At 40.3% G+C, this 22,034-nt stretch overlaps 1 protein-coding gene across 12 annotated transcripts in view; it reads right to left on the reverse strand.

The window, feature by feature from the left end:
• Positions 1-17,829: 17,829 nt before the first annotated feature.
• Positions 17,830-22,034, reverse strand: part of CWH43 (cell wall biogenesis 43 C-terminal homolog) — a 106,070-nt gene continuing 101,865 nt past the window's right edge. For all 12 annotated transcript variants that reach the window (XM_088789770.1, XM_088789769.1, XM_088789768.1 and 9 more), the window contains one exon: positions 17,830-18,093. In XM_088789770.1, coding sequence (XP_088645896.1) covers positions 18,015-18,093 — 79 coding nt within the window. In that variant the 3' untranslated portion in view covers positions 17,830-18,014. The remainder of the gene's footprint in view (positions 18,094-22,034) is intronic.

Genomic DNA, 22,034 nt, shown 5'->3' on the forward strand with positions numbered 1-22,034 from the left:
TTACTTCATAGAATTGATATGTTCCTGTCATGTGGGCTTATAATGCACATTCAAGAGACCTCCATGTTTTTCATCACCCTCCACTGGGGCTACTACCTGTCCCCCAATATGAAAAAACCTTAACAGATGGAACTTGATAGAACCAATGCACACTAGGCATTTTAGCTTTAGAAGTTAAATTTTGGGGGGAGCTAAACTTTAACTCTGGAAGTTAAACTTTTGCCATTTTTTTGGAAGCCAAACTTAGGCTTTCTGGAGCCTAAGGTCTGGATCAAAATCCCATTGGCTTCACCACTTAAGAAGACAAATTACTTCACACCGCTGTGTCTTAGTTTCCTCATCTGCAAAATAGTGAAAATAATAGGAGCTACCGCATAAGTATGTTACGAGAATTAAATGAATGAATAAATTCAAGTAAAGCACTTAAAAGTACCCGGCACATACGTAGTGTCACTCAATAAATGTTAGCCACTGTTGTCATTGTGACACTCTTCAGTACTCATCACATTCTTCACATCCAACGTGTCATGCCAAATCTGTCTTTTCCTCTAAACGAGTCCCTGACTCCAGTCACTGTTTTATTAACTTGGCTTCTCTCATCCCTTTCAGAGTTGACAGGGAACATTGAGTTAGCATACAAAAGAGCCTCCCCCAAGACATGCCACCAAAGGGAAATTAGCCGAGTTTGGAACTGAAATGTGAGATTTTCTTTCTTTTTTTTTTTTTAAAGGAGGGTGCAGCTCTCAGTGGCCCATGTGGGGATCGAACCGGCAACCTTGGTGCTACCAGCACCATGCTCCAACCAACTGAGCTAACTAGCAGAAATGTGAGACTTTACACAATAAAGAAAAAAAAATGAGTATCTAATGTCAATGCTGTGTCTTTCAAACTCTTTGAAAAACAGTTTAATGACAATTGATACTGGAAGTGCAAATGGGTATAGGAAATTCCTGTGAATATAGACAGACAGCATCTTAAACAACTAAGCAGATTGTAATAAATTACAGGGGATTCTACATGAATAGACACATATTGTGTTCCCACATTGAATAATTTCTCTTCCTTGTACTTTGAAGTAACATTACCCTTCCCTAAGAGCCAGTTACCAGCATAAAAAATTTTTAATCTATACCAGAGGCAAAAGCAAAATGTCTTTAAGTATTACCCTTGGGCCAGCCTGAATTAAGACTCAAATCCTATCACTTAAACCCTTGAACAGGCAGTAAACTTGGCTGGGCCTCAGTTCCTTCATCTGTAAAAATGGGAGTAATACTTTCAAGGAATAAATAAGGACTAAATAAGATAAAATATGTAAAAAAAAATTTGTAAAAGTAGGAGAGGGAAGCAGGAATGAATGCATAAGCACCAATTATGAGATGCTGTCACATATTTCTTTGTGAACCTAATGCAATCTTGTGAGGTGCAGTTGGCTAATTTTTATGCTTGGGACTATTTCAAGTAAAAGTGAGTCTGTGTTTTTAAATTTCTGGAAAATCCTGGTTTTTTTCTTTCTGAAGCAGCCATCTTATGGATCTCTCAGAAAAGCTAAGAATTTTCCAATTATGCTGAGATTCGATATCAGTGTTTCAATTTCATTTAGCAATTATTTTTCTTTTTTTGCCTCCCCTAGATATAGAGAAAATTTCACTTATTTTTAAAACTATTTCTCACTTCCAAGATTTTTTATACATGACTATTAGGGTAGCATTAATCAGCCTTTTTTTTTTGCTAATCTTTTTCTCCAGCACAACTATGGGATGCTTAAACTGACACTGTTCTTTTTCACCAGGGCCTTTTATTTTACAGAAATCACACCTGCCTAGGGATTTTTTTTTTTAATGTATTTATTCATTACCACATGCTCATCTCTGAATTGGGTATTTTCACCTTATTTGCACCGAGCTAATCAAGTCCTAATGATGTCGTATTAAATCGATCTCAGAAGGTATAATTTTCCAATTGACTCTAAACAATGCACGACCTTTATAGTGACCCTCAGAAACAGCATCGCCTCAGTTACTCCAGCTAGCAGGGAATGGACAGAAAGAATAACCATTTTACTTGGACAATGGCTTCTGTGTGTTGTCAGGCTCTTCATTTCTCCTCGCTTTTTCTAGCCTGCTTCCATGAATACAATGTCTTTTAACGTCCCTCTCAGGGCAGTACAGGAGTCCCCATCCATCTCCAGATGTCGGTGCTGCACAGCAGCCGAGCATCTCATTATGGCCAAGTGAAGCATTCTGGGAGAGTGGATGGAGCCGCAGACAGCAATAGGAAATGGGGGAGGGAAGACAAGCTGTGGAAAATATATGCTCATTTCCTTCGTGATGATACCATGGTATGGAAGTAAGAACTTCCTATTTTAGAGAGGAAGAGGATGTAGGATGTCAAAAAACCTGTGACTAAGCAGATTCCAGCCCCCACAACCTGGTTACACCTCCCTCAGCTACCCACACGCCCCTTGACACACACACCTGAACTCCCCGTTGAAGAAACCACAGGAGCCATGTTGGTGGGAGGAAAACAATGAATCCAAGCATTAAAAAAATAAAATCCATGGTTCCAAAATAGAAGAAGGAAAGAATTTGGATACACACACATCCATGCACACTTGTGGGCACATACACTCACAAATCAGTGACGTATGGAATTGAAAATTATTTTCTTCCAACTAACCTGAATGCTTACATTTTACTTTGTTAAGCTGCCTTAGCCAAAATAGGTTAAAGCAAATACTTTAACATTTTGGCAGTCACAGCCCCTTTAAGAATCACTGAAAATGATGCCTCTCTGAAACCTGCCTTTGCCCACCCCATCGCTGCCTAAATTAAGACTTCCTAGGTTAGATATTCATTTGAGTTTACAAGTATTTCCTTTTTAAAACCCAGGCACTTTAGGGAGTAGTCAGTGGCTTTTGGTAACTTCATTAGTGAGAGATAAATTCCACTCTGTTATCTTTCCTCCCAAGTCAGGCTGACATCTGAGTATAAGCTCAAATAATGGGAGTTTTGTTAGGGAACTGGTGGGTGAGGTGAACAGTTTCAGGCTGTGGAGCAGTGACAGAGGAGGAAGGCTTGGCTCTGGGGGCCGCATTTTCAAGGCAGAATGGAAATATTGGACATAGAGCATGAGAGGAGAAGTGCTCTCTGGAGAGGAGACGCCAAAAATAAACATCTCTTTCCACGTTTTGCTCACCTTCAGTTCCAAACTGGGTTACAATCAAAACTGCTTTTTCTGCAGCCAGCCACCTACACCGAGACTCTGGGTCCTACCCTTCCCACAGGTGCCCTTTGCCTTCTCTCATCTAATTGCTTCAGCCCCTCATCCCGGACCCCAGGTCCTGATCAACTCCCACAGCACATCCCAGCTGCCATGCCCCTACACCCATGGTCTGGTCAGTTTATCCTGAAAGTCTGACCTTGAGTCCCTACAACTGCTTCCATTTTATTTTTCATCCCTCCATCTCACAATCACTTTTTCTGGTTTTGAAGCTCTCTCAACCTTCATCTGTTCTAAGCCTCCACTCAAATTTTCTATAACTTTAGCTTTGGGACATTTTAAGTTCATAGATAATAGACTAGGGAATACAAATATTGCAAACAAGTCCTACTCACTTGGTACCAGGTACTGTTCTAGTGCTCATATTAACTCATTTATTCCTCCTAACAATCCCAAGAGGTAGAAACTTATTAAACCCATTTTGCAGGTAAGGAGACTGAGGCACAGAATGGTAAAGTAACTTGCCCAAAGTCATACAACTAGTAAATAGCAGAACTGGGAGAATTAAACCCAAGCAGATGGGCTTCAAATCTGTATTTTTCATCACTGTGCTTCATTGCTTCTTTGTGTAGCATTTTACAGAGGGCTGCTTGCCCACCCAACTCCCCCTCCCCCAACACACACTCCAAGTCCACGAATGTGGATGCTGTACCTATTTTTCTAGTACCACTAGGCAGTCACAGCAAGCACAGTGTTCTCTCTGCCCATCATTAGTGGCAGCATGAAACACAGTTTCCCCAGTTACAGGATATGGAACTTTATTCTCTTCCTCGTTAAACAGATGTGAGGATCCAGCAATAGAACCACATGTTGGGGTATGTTAGAGTAGGCCCCAAAGTAGCAGAGTTGTTACAGGCAATTCGGCTTTAAGGGATTGCCACTGCACGTGGGTCAACACTGCATCGCTTGCCCCTTGCTCCCAATTGCCCTTGGTGAGCCTTCTCTCCCTCTTCCGGCTCCCCTTCCACGTACCCAAGCCTCCCACTGTGGTGCCCGGTGGACAGACCTCCCGGACAGATCGCTTCCATTTTCAGTATGAGGCCCATCCTTAGCGAGTAAAGGCAAACCGCACTATTCTCCAGTAGGAACAAGACTGAGGAAGATTCAGAGGGTAAGGGGGGTGGGGAGTGGGAGATGAGGGTAAGGGGGATCAAATATGTGGTGATGGAAGGAGAACTGATTCTGGGTGGGGAACACACAATGGGATTTATAGATGATGTAATACAGAATTGTACACCTGAAATCTATGTAATTTTACTAATAATTGTCACCCCAATAAATTAAAAAAAAAAAGATATGGAGCTAAATTGGAAATTACCTCAAACAGTTTCATAGGCAAACATTCTTAATAAAAATGGCTGATTTTCCTTTGAAAAAAAAAAAAAAAGACTGAGGAAGATTGAAATGAGCTTAAACAACATCCTTGGGGGAAGCCACAGAAGGAACAGACAGGTGTGGAGAGGTTATAGTACTTAGTGATCATGGAAAGGATTTAGGGCCAGTTGTGTGTGTAGGAGTCTAATGTCATTTTAGCATCATGAAATACAGACTTCTTCCGTCCCTGTCTCCATGAGCCACTCTCCTGCTATTTGAGCAAATCTCCGTCCCCTCTGCCCCACCCTCAGCAAAGTGTATACAGACCCCATGGTGACCCATCTAATTGATACACCCTAGAGATGCTTGTACTCAGGACCTATTTTGATTATCAAAACTCACCTGTCCAATGTCTCATTCCCTCAGATCCTTGTGGATGATTGGTTTGCTGTTCTCGAATAAGCTAATTTGGGGGGAAATATAGATAAGTTAACATGGTACCCTTTACAAAGATGGTATCCCTTACATTTAAAAAACTGCTCCTGGGCGGTCCCGGTGGCTCAGGTGGTTGGAGCACTGTGCTTCCAACACCGAAGTCGCCAGTTTGATTCCCACATGGGCTAGTGAGCTGCGCCCTCTACAGCTAAGATTGTGAACAACAGCTCTCCCTGGAACTGGGCTGCCACAGGCTGCTGTGCTGCGGTGGGCTACCGTGTGCCGCCATGAGCAGCCAGTGGCCGGTGTGAGTGGCCGGCAGCCGGTAAAAGCTGCCGTGAGTGGCCGACCAACGACTGGTGACCGACTGCCTCAGCCAGGGGGACTCATAATACCAACATGGGTCAGGGAGCTGTGTCCTACACAACTAGACTGAGAAACAATGGCTTGAACCAGAGTGGGGCTGGGGAGGCGGAAGAAAGGGGAAAAAAAGATTTTAAAAAAAAATCCTGGGTGACCAGTTGGCTCAGTGATTAGAGCGGTGATCACGAGTTAGAGTAAGGTGATCATGACACCAAGGTCGCCAGCTGGAGTCCCACATGGGCCAGTGAGCTGTGCCCCCCCACCTAACTAGATTGAGAAACAACTTGCCATCCTGGAAAAACACACTGTTGTCCAATATTCCCCAATAAAAAAAAATACTCCTAACAAACAAATGGCTCTACACCAATGCCTAACATACAAGGTCTGAAAATTAAGTTTGCGAATTTGTTGCAATGATGTTGCTAACCTCTTTTGATACCAGAGGGATTATTCATTATGAACTGATACCAACTGGACAGTTAACCAAGTTTACTAGTTGGAAGTGCTGAAAAGGCTGCGTGAAAAAGTTATACGACCTGAACTTTTCGCCAATAATTCGTGGCTCTCACATCACGACAATGCACCAGCTCACACGGCACTGTCTGTCAGGGAGTTTTTAGCCAGTAAACAAATCACTGTATTGGAACACCCTCCCTACTCACCTGATTTGGCCCCCAATGACTTCTTTCTTTACCCGAAGATAAAGGAAATATTGAAAGGAAGATATTTTGATGACATTCAGGACATTAAGGGTAATACGATAACTGCTCTGAAGGCCATTCCAGAAAGAGTTCCAAAATTGCTTTGAAGGGTGGACTAGGCACTGGCCTCAGTGCATAGCTTCCCAAGGGGAGTCCTTCGAAGGCAACCATAGTGATATTCAGCAATGAGTTATGTAGCGCTTTTTCTAGGATGAGTTCGCAAACTTAATTGTCAGGCCTTGTATGTCCTCCAGCCAGCCCCTCACCCTGAAAATCTCCCCTTCTTCCTCTCTTCATACACAACTCCTCCTCAGCCTTTCCAATTCAACTTAAAGCTCACCTCCATGAGACTTCCTTGACTGAGGTTGACAACGGTCATGTCTTTTTCCACTAACACCCACAGCACTAGAACAGAATTTGGCAGGAGAAGAAAACAGAATCAGAACCAGAACAAAAGGGAATAGAACACTGAGCTGGATGATCTCAGAGGTGAGCTCAGCACTTTTCCTCATTTCACACATGAGGAAACAAAGACCCACAGCAGGTCAACGGCAGTATGAGGCTCTCTGGAGTTGTTTCTGCTCAGCCTTCCCCTCTTTTGCTAGGAAGAAACCTCTCTTCTTTTGGGGAACTGCTTGCCCCACCACTCCTCAAACAGAGCTTTGATATAGATGGTTAATCAGGGTGCCTCCCTCTCCCAGTGAGCATGTGATCTCAGCTGGGCCAATCAGCATCCTTCCCTATAATTTTCAACATTGGAATTAAGGAGAGGCAGAGTTCTCTGTCTGTGGGCTCATAGGCTGCCAGCAACCATGGCCCTCACCTCATAGAAAAAGCCAGTCCAAGAGAAATAAAGAAACAAATACTCATTTGCTTGCTCATTCAATTATTCAGGAAGCAAAGGACCTTCTATATGCCAGACACTGCTGGGCCCTAGGAATAACACGTTGAGCATAAACAGGACCATTTGCTGCCCTTGTGGGACTTAAAACCTGCAGGGGCGACATTCCTTAAAATATCATGCAAGCAAAGTAAAACTGCTATTTTGACAAGTAGTAAGGAGAAAAGGTACACAATCCTCTGAGAGCATACAATAGGGAACCTGACTCAGCTGCTCTGTACAGTTGTACAGTTTGTGCACAGCACAAAGGAGCACAGCTGATGGAGCAAGTGGGTTGAAAGCCCATTTTCAGTCTGATCACCAAGCCATGGGGCCTGGTGTGATGTTGTATTTGCTCAGAAGAAGGGGCACCTTTTTCTTCACACATTGACACTGTCCGTACCTTTCTCTAATCTGCCCCAAAGTCTTGATTAGATCAGCCAAGACTCTGTGCGACCCAGTCAGAGATAAGTGGCGGGGAGGAAGAGGCTCTCCTGAGGAGGTGACTAGAGACAAGTGAATAAAGAGTAGGAGACATACTAAGTGGGAGGGAAGAGCTTTCTAGGCACAGAAAACAGCTCTTTTGGTGGCCTTGTCTTGATGGTTATCTAGTCCCTGGTTCCAGTTGCTTCTGAAGCCTTGCTGATCCCCTCCTCTTCCAGGGCATTGGTTTCACGACAATACATTCTCTTTGTGTAATTCAAATTACACAAAGGTTTCTGTCACTTGCTACCAGGACAGCCCTGGCTCATAGAACCAGGCGGTTCCAGCTGTTAATTCTCTCCAGTCCAGTGGACCCCCCCCCCCCCACTCTGCCAGGCCCATCCTTCCATGGCAGAAACCTCTGCTCTGTAAGGCCACCTCACCTTTAGCACAGGACCTCTGTCTTCGATGATCTAGCACTGCCTCCAGCACGTAACAAAACTCAAACATTTCATGAGTCAAGAGTTGACTATCTGCTGGTGATCATTTTGTCCACTATGATAAGAAGAAGTGGTAACGTACGAAAGGACAGAATGGCTTTTCTGTAATTCTCTCATCACCCACCAAGGTCATCCATGGTTTCTACTGGCCCTGAGCATATGCAGTTTCCAGCTTATACTTATGTTAATAGATGGCTCTGATTTATCTAGATAGAATTAGGTTGTGGAGAGCTAGTGAGAATGATTTCATAAGGAAGAGTCAGAGGCTTTTACAGTCTCTGCATACTGAGTGCCAGTGAGGCCCAGAAATGTGCCAATTCCACAAACTCTCCAGAAAATTCTTATGAACACTAATGGTTAAGAGCACCTCCCAGGTCTCTTAGGGAAAAGCTTTGGCTAAAACTTTACACTGTCTCCTATGAACTAACTCAGCTGTGTCCGGCAGCCAGCATGAAGCATGCACAGCTTGAATCATAGGCTACCTGCTCTATCAGGATAGCAGAAATGGGTTTCTATCAGGATAGCAGAAATGGGTTTCTATCAGGATAGCAGAAATGGGTTTTACGAGCTGTTCCTCACAACAGTGTGATGTGGAACTGCTCCAGTCGACAGCTATCACGCACAGACACTGCTATTCTTTGCAGTTTGGTATGTCAGTGGAAAATTTCATGCAATTCTTGGAAATGGTAAATATGTTGAATAAACTCATTCACTCTCCTTCGGTCTCCATTGTCTTCACGAAGCATAATATATCAGGCTAATATAGCCCGTAGACCGTAACAGATTTTTTTTTTTTTTTTTTTTTTTTTGGCTTCCATACATGTAACGGTCTGATGTGTTTGAGGACCATAGAACTAGCCTAGCAGGAGGAAGAAGAACTTAAACTGCTGATGCTATGGGGCCCACAGCTATATAGCGGAAGAAGAACCGGGCATCTCTTTTGTGCTCGAGCGTATACTACATGCTTCCGGTATACACGAACTCATTTAACTCCTGTAACAGTCCTGTGAGATAGGAACAGCTCACTTTATTCTCATTTTCCAGAGTGATTAAATGACTTGCTTCAGCTCACCCAGGAAGAAAAAGAAACGAATGACTTCCCCACCCCAGGGTTAATTAGCAAAATGAAAACAAGGGAAGATAAGAATATGTGGTTCCTGAGGCAGCAGGTTTGCACCGCAGCATCATCTTCAAAGTTTTGTTTGAGCCCCGCATTAGTAAAGACTTCCGAGCGCATCTCCCATACATGTGTATTTATTTATAAATACCGGGGGTGCCAAAAAAATGTATACAAGTGGACACTTTGGTCAACATTACTCAAGCAGTAGTTTTCCGTAATCAGCAGTGTCTGGACACTGTGGGAACCACTTTGAGCACCTCGTGTCATTACAGAAGTCAAACGTGACTTGTAGTCATCTTTAGTCATCGGTACATATTGAGTACTACAATATTAATATGGTTTCCTTTCTTAAAATATGTCTACATTTTTTGGGCACCCTCTGTATATAATAACATACATTAGAAAACAGTTTGCTCTTCAAACTTTAATAGGTATCAGAATCACCTGGAAAGCAAACACAGCTCACCATCAGGCCCACCCGCAGAGCCTCAGAGATTCATTCACTAGGTTTGAGACTGGACTGAAGAACGTGCATTTTTAACAGGTGGTCCCAGGTGATCTCCATGCTGCCTGGGATGGAACTCTCTTTCAATAGCATTGCTGTAAACATAACCCCCAAGGAGATATTTAAAACACGAAAATACTATGGGATAAAATACTAATTCTAATTAATATTTTTCCTGCATCTCAGATAATTGTCTTTCGCAGCTCCAGGAGTGAAAGACCCCATTTCGGAAACCACTGCACTAAACCAAGCCATACTCCCTTTCCTTGCTAGAGAAGCAAGCTCAGTGGCAGGCACTTCAGAAGTCACAGAAATTTCCCAAGCCTCAGACACTGCGAATAAAGGAGATAATAAAGGGACACATTAGGTGGGCACAGCTTGTGGTTCTACTAATCTTCTCCCACAGTGCTCAAGCACTCTGCCTTTCATTTTCAGTTAACTCGACTCCTATCATCTTTCCTCTGCTTTAATTTCTTTTCCCCTTTGTGATAACAGCTACCATCACTTTTAGGTATTTTGCAATCTAGCACTCCTGTTGTTCCTTTTACGGGAATCCTAGCCACTGCAAATGCGTGTGGTACTTGATATCCACAAAGCACAAATGTTCCAAGTGAACGATGCTCTGATTGAACTTTAAATTTGCTGTTGCTTTGAATTCCTCGCTCTGAGGAAGCCAAGTGCTGTTTAGCATGGTTACATTCAGAAGCACCTGGAAGGGAATTTTTCCCTGCTCACACATGATGTAGATTTCCAAGGGGCTTTTGTAGACGTCTTCACTGCTTTTGCTATTTGGTGAAAAATGAGGCAGATTTTTATGCAGTAAATAAAATCCCAGCATTTTGAAGGAGGAGAGAAGGTGTTTGCCAAGACTTGGCACATAAATTTAAATCTAAAGGATACTATAGCAACAGGCTATAGTAGCAATAACAATAGGCTATTATAACAAAATAATTATAAGTAAAATTATATATAATTAATATATTATAATTATAATATAAAATAATATTATATAATACAGCAGTAGGCTCCCCTGTAATGGGAAAAAAGAAAAGGGTTATTATAGCCACTGTTTCGCTAGAAGAGAAAAGCAGCATCTTCTGAAATTTTGAGATAAAGGAAAGTGGAAACACAGCCTGTTAGTAAAGACAAAGTGCCTTCTGCTGGAGATAACCCCAGGACTTCCTGTGACCAAATCTGAGCAATAGAGCAAATGTCATGTACTGGGAGGTGCTTTTCAAAAAGGCATTTGTACTGTACAGAAAAACTGCTGCGAAACATGCTCTGGATTTTGTTGAATAATGTGTCAATTTAAAACCAGCTTCCAAAGGACTGATTCATGTTGGTCAACGAAATGGCTCATGCTTATTTCTTCACCCCACAGCTATTTATTTCCTGACTAGAGTCCCACCCCCATTAATCTCAAATAAATGGGCTTCTACCATGGGTTAAGCCCTTTGCTTGCTCAGAACTCAAGAGAATGTTAACCCAGCAGCATACACTAAGGGCAGCAGCTGGTGCCACTACAGTTATCCAGACCCCCAGTTCTTAGAGAAAGTCCTCCACCTTTTCCCTCTTGCCCCTCACCTCATTCCTGCTTCAGAAAGGAAATAGGTCAAATGGGAAAAGAGAGGTACTGGAACATGTACCGTCAGAAACACAGACACTTACAAGCTCTTCTGGGCCCTCCAATATTTTAAAAGCGGAGGAGCAAAAGAGAAGCAGTATTAGCACATTACGTTCTCCAGGAAGTATTTGAGTCCGGCCAGGTGTCCAGCAATATATGTATACTAGCCTCGGAATCAGCAGTCCTGGGATACTGCCCCCCTGGCCCCACTTACTAGGTGTGCCCTTCTGGGCAAGTCAATCTATCAACCTGAATATTAGTGTCCTCATCTAAGAAATGCAAAAATACCTCTTGAAATCTAGCCTTGGCAGATTAAAGATGGCCACGTACTTTTCGACACTGTCACGTGAGCAAAGCCAGCTTGGACTCGCTGGTACAGCCCAACGACCATCCACATGCCCCCAAATGATTCCAGTGAATGCCACACAGAACAGGATTGCCCAGCCACGTTCTGCCCAAACTTCCAACCCATGAATCATGAGACATAGTTTATTATACAATAATAATCAGAACATTAGCTAGAAAGATGATTGTGAGAATCAAAAAAAAATTGTCGATGGAAAAGAATTTGTAGACTACAAAGCACACCTTTTGTCTGTATTATATGAAAGAGTAAATACAGTTACTATTTGCCATTACTGTTTAGGGACGCAGAGTCAGTTGCCACCAGGTGAGCGGTAGAGATGAAGAGAAATACATTCAACTTCTTGTTCTTTCCTATGATGAGGGCCAAGGTTTTGTGAGTAAGGGGTACGAATGCAAACTCCAGCTGAGAAAAGACTATACCATCGGGCTTTAAGTTATTTACTTCATCACGGAATTCAGAACCATGATTCCTTTTATTTCCTATGAATATATTCACCTTAGCATATTTTGAAGTAATAATCTCAATTAACCAGAATATTCAAAGAATGTGGTACTCTTATTATCTGAAAATTCCATCAGTGCTTCTTGTTGAAAACATTTTCCAAAATGCTATAACTTTCTTGCCTTAGTAAATTGTTCAGGAAATCCAAACTCTTGAAAAGACTGTGAAAAGTTAATTTATTTAAAGGTTCATTTATAAGTTGAGTGTTGGAAACTTAAAACACATTACCCATTGAAATGAGGCTATAAATGATAATAAGATTCCAAGACACAAAGCCAATAGAATTCTAAATGTGCTATATACTACACTTAAAGGTGTGTATTTTTCAATTCCCACAACTAATTCCATATAGAGATTTTTTTTAAAAATGTTTAAGCCTCATGAAGTACACTGAACCTGATCAAATCCTTTTCAGTCAGATCTAGGGAGGTCCCAGGATGTCAGAGCCCAGTAGGATGGTGGCTCTAAGAGGACCACTGCATCCCTGTTCCCTGTGTACGAGCTCAGACAATTAAGTTCACAAACTCATCCTAGAAAAAGTGCTACATACCTCATTGCTGAGTATCACAACAGTCTCCTTCAAAGTACTCCCCTTGGGAAGCTATGCACTGAGGCCAGCACCTAGTTCACCCTTCAAAGCAATTTTGGAACTTTTTTTCTGAAATGGCCATCAGAGCTGTCATCATATTACCCTCGATGTCCTGAATGTCATCAAAATGGCTTCCTTTCAATATTTCCTTTATACTCGGGTAAAGAAAATCATTGGGGGCCAGATCAGGTGAGTAGGGAGGGTGTTCCAATACAGTGATTTGTTTACTGGCTAAAAACTCCCTCACAGACAGTGCCGTGTGAGCTGGTGCATTGTTATGATGCAAGAGCCATGAATTGTTGGCGAAAAGTTCAGGTCGTCTAACTTTTTCACGCAGCCTTCTCAGCACTTCCAAATAGTAAACTTGGTTAACTGTCCAGTTGGTACAAATTCATAATGAATAATTCCTCTGATATCAAAAAAGGTTAGCAACATGGTTGCAACAAGTTCACGAACTTAATTGTTAGACCACATATGCCCACGGCTCAGCCCGGTGCCCAGCACTCAGCAAATGTTTGCTGTCATCCCTCACGCAGCGCAGCAGTGACCTGCTTCGAGTCAAAGAGATGTAGTTTTGATTTGGCTCTGCCTCTTGCTGCTGGTGACCACGGTGCATCTCTAAGCCTTGGTTTCTTTAACAATAAAATAAGAATCAGTAGTGACTACGACATGAGCTCCTGCAAAAATTCAATGGAACATTTTACGTAAAGGCTTGATACCATGCCTGGCATGCAGTAAGTGCTCAAAAAAATGACAACAATTATTATTGCCATCACAGAACCCCAACGTATCCCGTGTGTGGCTCCCAGGGTACCCACTACCCAATTCAGCAATGGGGCATGGTGGGGGTGGGGGAGAGGAGAACATGCAAGGAGAAATTACTACCTCTATTTATATTCCTTTTTATCCAAAAATATTGGAGAGAAATTAACCTTTACTTATATCTGACACATGGATTTACAGTAGTATACGCATGTAAGTTATAAGTAAATATATTAAGAGTGCATGCTCAATATTTTTTTTTTTTTACTGACATGGCAGCACACATCAGAATATTTGGAGATCATTGGCCTAATCCTTGAAATAAATCAGCAGAACCAAAGAAAGGGCAGAGGCACACCCCCACATCAAAGAAGGAGCCCAGCTGTGGGCAGACGGAGCTAAATGTCTTTATAGACACAAGAGAGCCCTTGAGTCTCTATCCCTCTAGCCTCCTACATAGTCAAGGTCCTGCCTCCTTAAGAAGGGAATGACAGATGTTGAATATAATGCTGTACACCTGAAACTTACAGAATACAAAGAAATAATAAATAAATAAGAAGGGAATGACGTTGGAGGAGTGGAAGAGGGAGGGAGAGTGAGATGGAGGGAAGAATTCTAATAGCCAACCAGCCAGTCAGGCAATCTGTCAGTGACAAAGTTAGCCCATGAGTGGGCTTGGGCTCCCTCTGGTCAGGGGACCTCACAAAATGGGGGAGGTAGAATTTCCACAGAGCTGCTGACAGTAGGACTAACAGAGTGAAGGGGAGAAATGAGGTCAAAGAGGGGGTTGGGACAGAAATCTCCATGGGAGATACAGGCCCTGCCCTAGTGCCTGGGGGGAGGGGGAAAGGAAGGTGAAACAGAGATGCAGGTGGCAGACCAGCTTCTGTTGCAATAGGGTGGTAAGACCAGGGTTGGGGTATTCGAGACATGTGTAAGACAGACATAACTCAGTTTGCAACATCAGTGTTTATGGTGTAGAGGTTTGGACTATCTATCAGATCCTCATGATATACCCTGGAAATGTTTTCCCCATCAAATTTTATGAGGTAATATCATATGGAAGGTGGAATGCTGGATCACTGAGTCAAGAAAACAGAATTCTTGTTCCAGCTTCTCTATTATTCTGTCATTATGTACATCATCTAATGCCTCTGAATTCATTTTTCTCGCCTGCAAAGCAAGAGAGCTGATTTATGTGATCTCTAGGTTCCCTTCCAGCCCTGTGATTATGAATTCTGGGATTCAAATGGGCATATTCTCGTATGATTTGTCTCGTATGTCTAAAAATTGAATGTAGGGGAAATTATAGTTTATCAAGGGTGTCTGATTATTTGTGTTATTAATCAATATTTGACTAATTGGTTCCTATTCTAGAGTCTTCTTTAATACTTTCACTCTGAAATTAACTATGTTACTGCTCCTATTACCTGCTCACATTATGAAGGCAGCCAAAGGCATTACCTCTTCTAGAGCTCCTCAGTACAGATTAAGGCAATATAACTAAGAGAGAGAAAAGAGAATGTGCATTATTAGCTCATAGGAAGCTATGGCTAAAAAAAAGGATGCTTCCCAAATACATGGGAATCAAAATGGCTACTGACTCAATTATATGAGATAAATTAACCACCCCACAATACAGCAGACAAGCACTTTTCTTTTTTTCTTGTCTCTTTCATTGTCCCCAGAGCCCATCTGATCATCTGAAAAAATGTATTAGAATTCAAAAAACAAACAGGAAGCAGGAGGATGAGGACGCATCTCTTGAATTCCCAGGCTCCGCTAAGTAGACAATTCATTGGAGAACAAGTAGGAAAGAAAAGAGAAACTGGTTTTCAGAATGGAGGAGACATCAACTGTTAATAGTATGTCCAATGTAAAGCAGGGGGAGATATCTGGACTTTTCCCCACAGGACTGTCTTCCCCAACCTACATACTACCCACCCCAAATTGAGAGTCACTAGGTCAGTAACCCAGTTTTGTTAGTCAGTTTGGGCTGCTATAAGAAATTACCAAGGGGGGCTTAAATAATAGACATTTCTCACAGTTCTGGTGAATGGGAAGCACAAAGTCAGGCTGGCAGCAGATCCATTGTCGGGTGAAGGCCCTCTTTCTGGTTTACAAATGGCTGTCTTCTTGTATCCTTGAATGCCGGAGAGCAGAGAGAAAGTTCTTATGTCTCTTCTTATAAGGGAGCCAATCCCATTCATGGCAGCTCCACCCTCATGACCTAATTACCTTTCAAAGTCTCCACCTGCTCATACGATCATATTGGGGGTTAGGATTTCAACATGTGAACCGGGGGTGGGAGGGGACACAAACATTCAGTCCATAATGCCTGTCCCCCTAAGAGCATCATCAACGAACAACTAAATTCTCATCTTAAATTTAAAAGGAATATGGGGAAAAGAAAATAAAAACCATATTCAACATCTTGCTAGCTAGCCAAATATTTTAAAGGAAAAAAATCTAAGTGGGAAACTGCCAGAAATGTTAGAAAATGTTTACAGAGATATTGTTAGAAAGTTTCTTTGTGGCAAAAAAAAAAAAAAAAAAACACAGAGAAATGTTTATATAGTGTTTTACTCTGCTAGGAAGCAATACAAACATAGGAATCTGTACACTTCCTTCTCTTCAAAGTAAGCTGGAACTGAAGAAGATCCAGGTCCCCAGAACTCCAATCATCCTGGATCAAATTATAGAATACGAACTCTGGTGTTATCATCACTAAGAACCCCAACTTTCCATAGACTTGGTTTAATTTCTAATCTATTGATTTCCTCAGAAACTTTAGTAAGGTGAGCTAAGAGCATGTTGTATTTTTCTGGTTCAGAATACACCAGTTTACTAATTATCATGTTTCCCCGAAAATATGACCTAGCCAGACAATCAGCTCTAATGCGTCTTTAATATAAGACCCAGTCTTATTATACTATGAGACCCAGTCATAATATAATATAATATAATAATATAATACAATACAATACAATATAATAAATATAATATAATATAATATAATATAATATAATATAATATAATATAATATAATATAATATAATACCGGGTCTTATATTGTTTTGCTCCAAAAGACACATTAGAGCTGATTGCCTGGCTAGGTCTTATTTTCAGGGAAACAGGGTACTGCAATTTCAGCTACATTATCAAAGTCTCCAAAGCAGTCTCCCAGGATGGCAACCTTCACTCCACCCAATTTACCACAGGCTTTAGCCTCCTTCTCCAAGGCAGTCCAATGGGTCTGCTCAGAAGAGCCCAGCAATTAGGAAAACTGTGGTCAGCCACTCTCTCACCCCACCCCAAAACATCAGGGCCTTTATTTTACCCCAGGAGTCAGCAGCAGAAAGCACATACTAGGCCAGGAAGGTTAGAGGCACTCTGAATTACTGTGCTTGCATTGGAATCAGAACCAAATAGGAGAAAGCTGTACACTCTGACTTCCACGAAGCACACTACTGTATGAAGGTGTAAAGGGGTTGTTGAAAGTGCTAATTTCTATGTAGAACAAGGATAGTGCCTTTGCAATCATTGAAAAGATGCGTCTGAATTTCCTATTCCCTGGGAGCCTTCCATTTCTTCACCTGAGTTTCTTCTGACCTATCTTACAGTTCTTCAGCTATTTGTCTATTCTGATGTTAAAGGATTCCACTGAATTCTTAATTTCAGTTATACAATTTTTGAGAATTCTAGAATTTTTCTTTTTTTGAAATCTGATGTCACTTTTTATAGTTTCAGTTTCCTGACAGAATGGTCATGCTTGGCTTTTGTGTCCTTGAACACAGCATAATTTTTATAGTCTGTATCCAATAAATCCCCTACCCGAAGCCTCAATATACCTGTTTCCCTTGTCTGCTGTTTCTGCCGATCATGTTTTACAGTGTTTTATTCCTTGTGTGCTCAGTAATCTTTGGTTGTGTACTGAACATTGTGCATTCAAGAGCATTCAAGTCACTATTCCCTATGGAGATGGTGCTATTAGGCTGAACTCTCCCATCACCTACCTGCTTGGTTCTAGGGGAGAAAAGTCACTCCATGGGACCCCTCAGGGCATTGAGCTGTGCTCCCTGACAGACGGTAGCCTGACTGATAAGAGACATCACCACAGTGTGTCATGTACAGCCATGGAGTGATGATATAAACATGGGAGACAGATGATCGATCACAGCAGAGAAGGATGGTGAAGGGCTTGCTGCTGTTGCTGAGTCAGCAATAGTGACATGCACGCATTAGTCTCCTAACAATTAGACTTACTCTTTAAACATCTTTTCCCTGCTTTGTCCCAAGAGGGATTTAAGAGTGTTTGATTTTTGTAAGTAATCCTTAATCAATAAATCAATTTATTATTTTTAAGCATTAAAAAGGTAAGACATTGTAATGATTTTATCTCCAGTAGTAAAACTTTTTTATATTACCACACATTCCATTTTTTATCAAAAATGTAAGAAAACCAATTTGGAGAAATGCTTTTATTAAGCAATATCATTTATTGATAGAATCTCCCATTGCATAGATACCATATTTTTTCAAACTTGAGGTTCTTTTTGTGTAGTTTCCCATTTTTCACTCTTCTCTTCTTTTTATCTTATATACTTTTGTTTTCCTTAGACTTGCTCAATGCATTCTTGTTTTAAATAGTTTATAAAAAGTATTTGGGAGTACTCATATGAAAGTGATGGTTGTTCTCATAATTGTGTCCCTCTTTGTAGGATCCAAATCTAAAGAAAAAAGCAATTGATATGTAAAAACCATTCCGAAAGGTACATTCTTATGTAAAATTTCAACCATAACCTATTGTGGTTTTACTTATCTATAACAAAACTAGGAGAGAAGTGATCAATTAATAAAACACCAAGTGAAGAAATAAAAAAGGATTCATGCATATGGAAAAGGCAGATTAACATTTTAACCTTTGAAGTCCTCTTTCCATTGTTATGGATCATTCCAAAAGCACAACTGTTCAAGAATCATTGGCTGATAACATTGATGAAAAATAAATCTGGATGTTTCTCTCTAGTCCTCAGCTCAAATAATATCCATTTTCTAGGTTAAGCGATCATGAAACCTAAACTGTTATTCATGTTACAGTTATGCATTTATAAAAATCTATTTTGGCATGATTTAAACTTCTAAGTCTTTTACTAGTGCTCACGTCTTGCAGCTTAATTATTCACTTTGCTGATGAAAAACATTAATTATATAGTTCTGGTTAATATACAAAATGCATTGAGATGAAATACAAAAGGCACTGAAAAGGAAGCTAAGACCTGAGCAAATGAAGCCCTTGACTTCCTTTTCTTCAGCAATCGCAATAGCCAAATAACTTCCATAATGTAGGAGATAAGAGATCTGTTTACTTTTTTATCTCAAAACAATAATAAGGTATATTAAAAATTTGCCCAACCTTTGACCCTGCTTGATTCCATGCTAGAACTGAGTCCTAAGGAAGTAACCAAGGATATGCCTAAAGATATAAGAAGAAGTCCCTGGAAGACTTTTTATAATAATGAAAAATTAAATGTGCAAAAACAATTAAATTGGTTAGCTAAAGTTTGATACATCCATACCATGGAATATTATGCAATCCTTAAAAAAATATTTTCAGCAGGCCAGAAGGGATTGGCATGAATATTCAAAGTGATGAAAAGCAAGGACCTACAACCAAGATTACATAGCAAAGCTATCATTTAGAATTGGAGGACAAATAAAGAGTTTCCAGACAAGAAAAAAACTAAAGGAATTCATCACCACCAAACAAGTATTACAAGGAATGTTAAAGGGACTTCTTTAAAAAGAAGAAGGAAAAAGAGATAGAAAATATGAATAATAAAATGGCAATAGCTACATTTCTATCAACAATTACTTTCAATGTAAATGGATTAAATGCTCCAATCTAAAGATTGGTGGCTGAATGGATAAGAAATCAAGAGCTTTATGTATTCTGCCTACAAGAGACTCACTCATTTCAGATCGAAAGACACTCACAGACTGAAAGTAAAGGGATGGAAAAAGATATTTCACAAAAAATAGAAAAAAAAAAAAAAAAAAAGGAAAGCTGGGGCAGCAATACATATACCAGACAAAATAGACTTTAAAACAAGAGACAAAAAAGGACCCAGTAATCCCACTTCTAGGTATTTATTCAAAGAAACCCAAAACATTAATTTGAAGGGAAATGTGCATCCATATGTTTATAGCAGCATTATTTACAGCAGCCAAGATATGGAGGCAACCTGGTGTCCATCAATGGATGAATGGATAAAGAAGAAGTGGTTCATATATGCAATGGAATATTACTCAGTGACAAAAAAAGAATGAAATCTTGCCACCTGCAACAACATGGAGGGACCTAGAGGGTATTGTGCTGAGTGGAGTAACTCAGAGAAAGATGAATACCATATGATTTCACTTACATGTGGAATCTAAATAACAAAATAAATGAACAAACAAAATAGAAACAAACTCATAGATACAGAGAACATTTTGATGGTTGTCAGATTGGAGAGGGGTAGGCGGATGGGTGTAAAAGTGGAAGGGATTAAGAAGTACTAATTTGTAGTTACAAAATAGTTATGGGGATGTAGGGTATAACATAAGAAATATAGCCAATAATATTGTAATAATTGTGTATGCTATTAGATGGGTACTAGATTTATTGGGTGATCACTTTGTAAGTTATATAAATGTCTAATCACTATGTTGTACACCTGAAACTAATATGTCAACTGTAATTTAAAAAAATATTTTAAAAAATAAAATAAATATTTTCAGAAAAATACCTTATTATGGAAAGAAGTTCATAAATAATATTTGGATGGAAAAAAGTCAAGTTAATAAGTAGAATGATTACACATACACACACATACATATATATATATATATTTCATACACTTATATGGTTGGAATAATTGTGTGATCTATAGGTATATACACACATACACACACACACACACACATACACACACACATATGCATATAAAAAGCAAAGATGTATTCAAGAAGATTACCAGTGATAATCTTAGAATTGCTGATCTCCCACCAGAACATAAGCTCCACAAAACAAAGACTTGGTCTAATTCCCCACTCTGTCCTCAGTGTCTAGCACAAGGCCTAGCCCAGCGTTGGCATTGTGGTACTCAATAAATATTTATTGAATTAAGAAATGGGATTTTTGGTGAATTTAGTATTTTTTTACTATTTCTATTTCGTAACTTTTCATATGTACACATTTTTTATAAAGAATTTTTAAATTAAGGTATGACTTTTAATTATGCTTCAACTATTTTCACAATGAAACTAAATGGGAAAACAGATCTAGCTCCCTTCACAGTTGGTTTGGATCCATCTGCAGTTATGATTAGTCAAAAATATTTTATTTGGATTTCTCTACACTCCTGGTATATGAAGAATAAGGAAACAGGAAATATTTTTCTTCCCAGATCTTCTACTTCCATTTACAAATTTACCTCATTCAGCAAAAAGAGGGAAACTATTTTTCTTCTCCTGTTACCACTACAAATCCTATTGTTGCTATTGCAGCTATGGCTATTGATCACTCACCACACACTAGTCTAAGAACTTTATGTGTCATTCAAACCTCAGATAACCTTAGGAAGTAGGCACTGCTATTTTTCCCATTTTGCAGATGAAAGACTTGAGGCTTAAGAGAGGTTAAGCACCTTGCCCACAGTTACCCAGCACTTTGTTGGCAAGAGTGAGAATTTGAACTGGGCAGCTTGACCTCATAGCTGTTCACAACTACCTCACACTTACAAAGAGCAAGATCCCATACAGTAATGGAAGCAAATCAAGGTTTGGTTATAGCTCTCGTCACATGCCTTGCCTACACTTTAGTCCAGTTTTTTCTTGTTGTAAGGACAGACAAGAAAGAAAAAGAAAATGAACGAATGTCCTTTTTTCCACTGAACAAAATAATGTCTGAAAAGTTTATATAGCTATTAGCTGGTAAAAAGAGTAGAATTGTCAAGTAATAATAATGTATATGATGTGTTCTGGTTTGGTTTTTATGCAGACATTTCCTCTCATTGTCCAGTCATGAGAGAAGAAAAGAGCACATACTCCAAATAACAGGTTTTGCTGCAAATAGATTTCTCAGATAACCTCTATTTAAAACTAAACAAAATCCAATATATTTCACATGGTAGATTATCTGCAATGGAAACGAATGATTCATGCTCCATGATCTCAATCATATCTGCATGTTAGAATAACCTGGAAAGATTTTTCAAGTCCAAAGCTCAGAACACTGAGAAGTCCTGATGAATTGGTCTGGGGAGGCCCCCAGGCAGTGGTAGTTTATAAAAGCGCTCCAGGAGAGTCTAATGTGCAGCCATCGCTGAGAACCACAGCAACCCAACGAGACTAACAGGCTTCCTTCCTACTTCTTAGCTCTGTCACTGACTAGCCATGTAACCCTAGGGAAGTTATTTCCTGTTCCTCTAACCTGAGCTCCCTTACCTATAAAATGGAGATAACATGGGTACCGACACACTGAGGATTAATCGAGATAACACACAAAGAATTTAGATCAGGGTCTGAGACATAGGAACACTCAAATATCAGCTATCATGATGGTGACAGTGATAATAATGCAGATGTGATCTTTGTACCTGACGTTGGGGCCACATGTTTCTCTATC

This window comes from Rhinolophus sinicus, chromosome 1 (assembly GCF_057876585.1).
Source record: "Rhinolophus sinicus isolate RSI-liver-muscle chromosome 1, RSI-T2T, whole genome shotgun sequence".
NCBI lineage: Eukaryota > Metazoa > Chordata > Mammalia > Chiroptera > Rhinolophidae > Rhinolophus > Rhinolophus sinicus.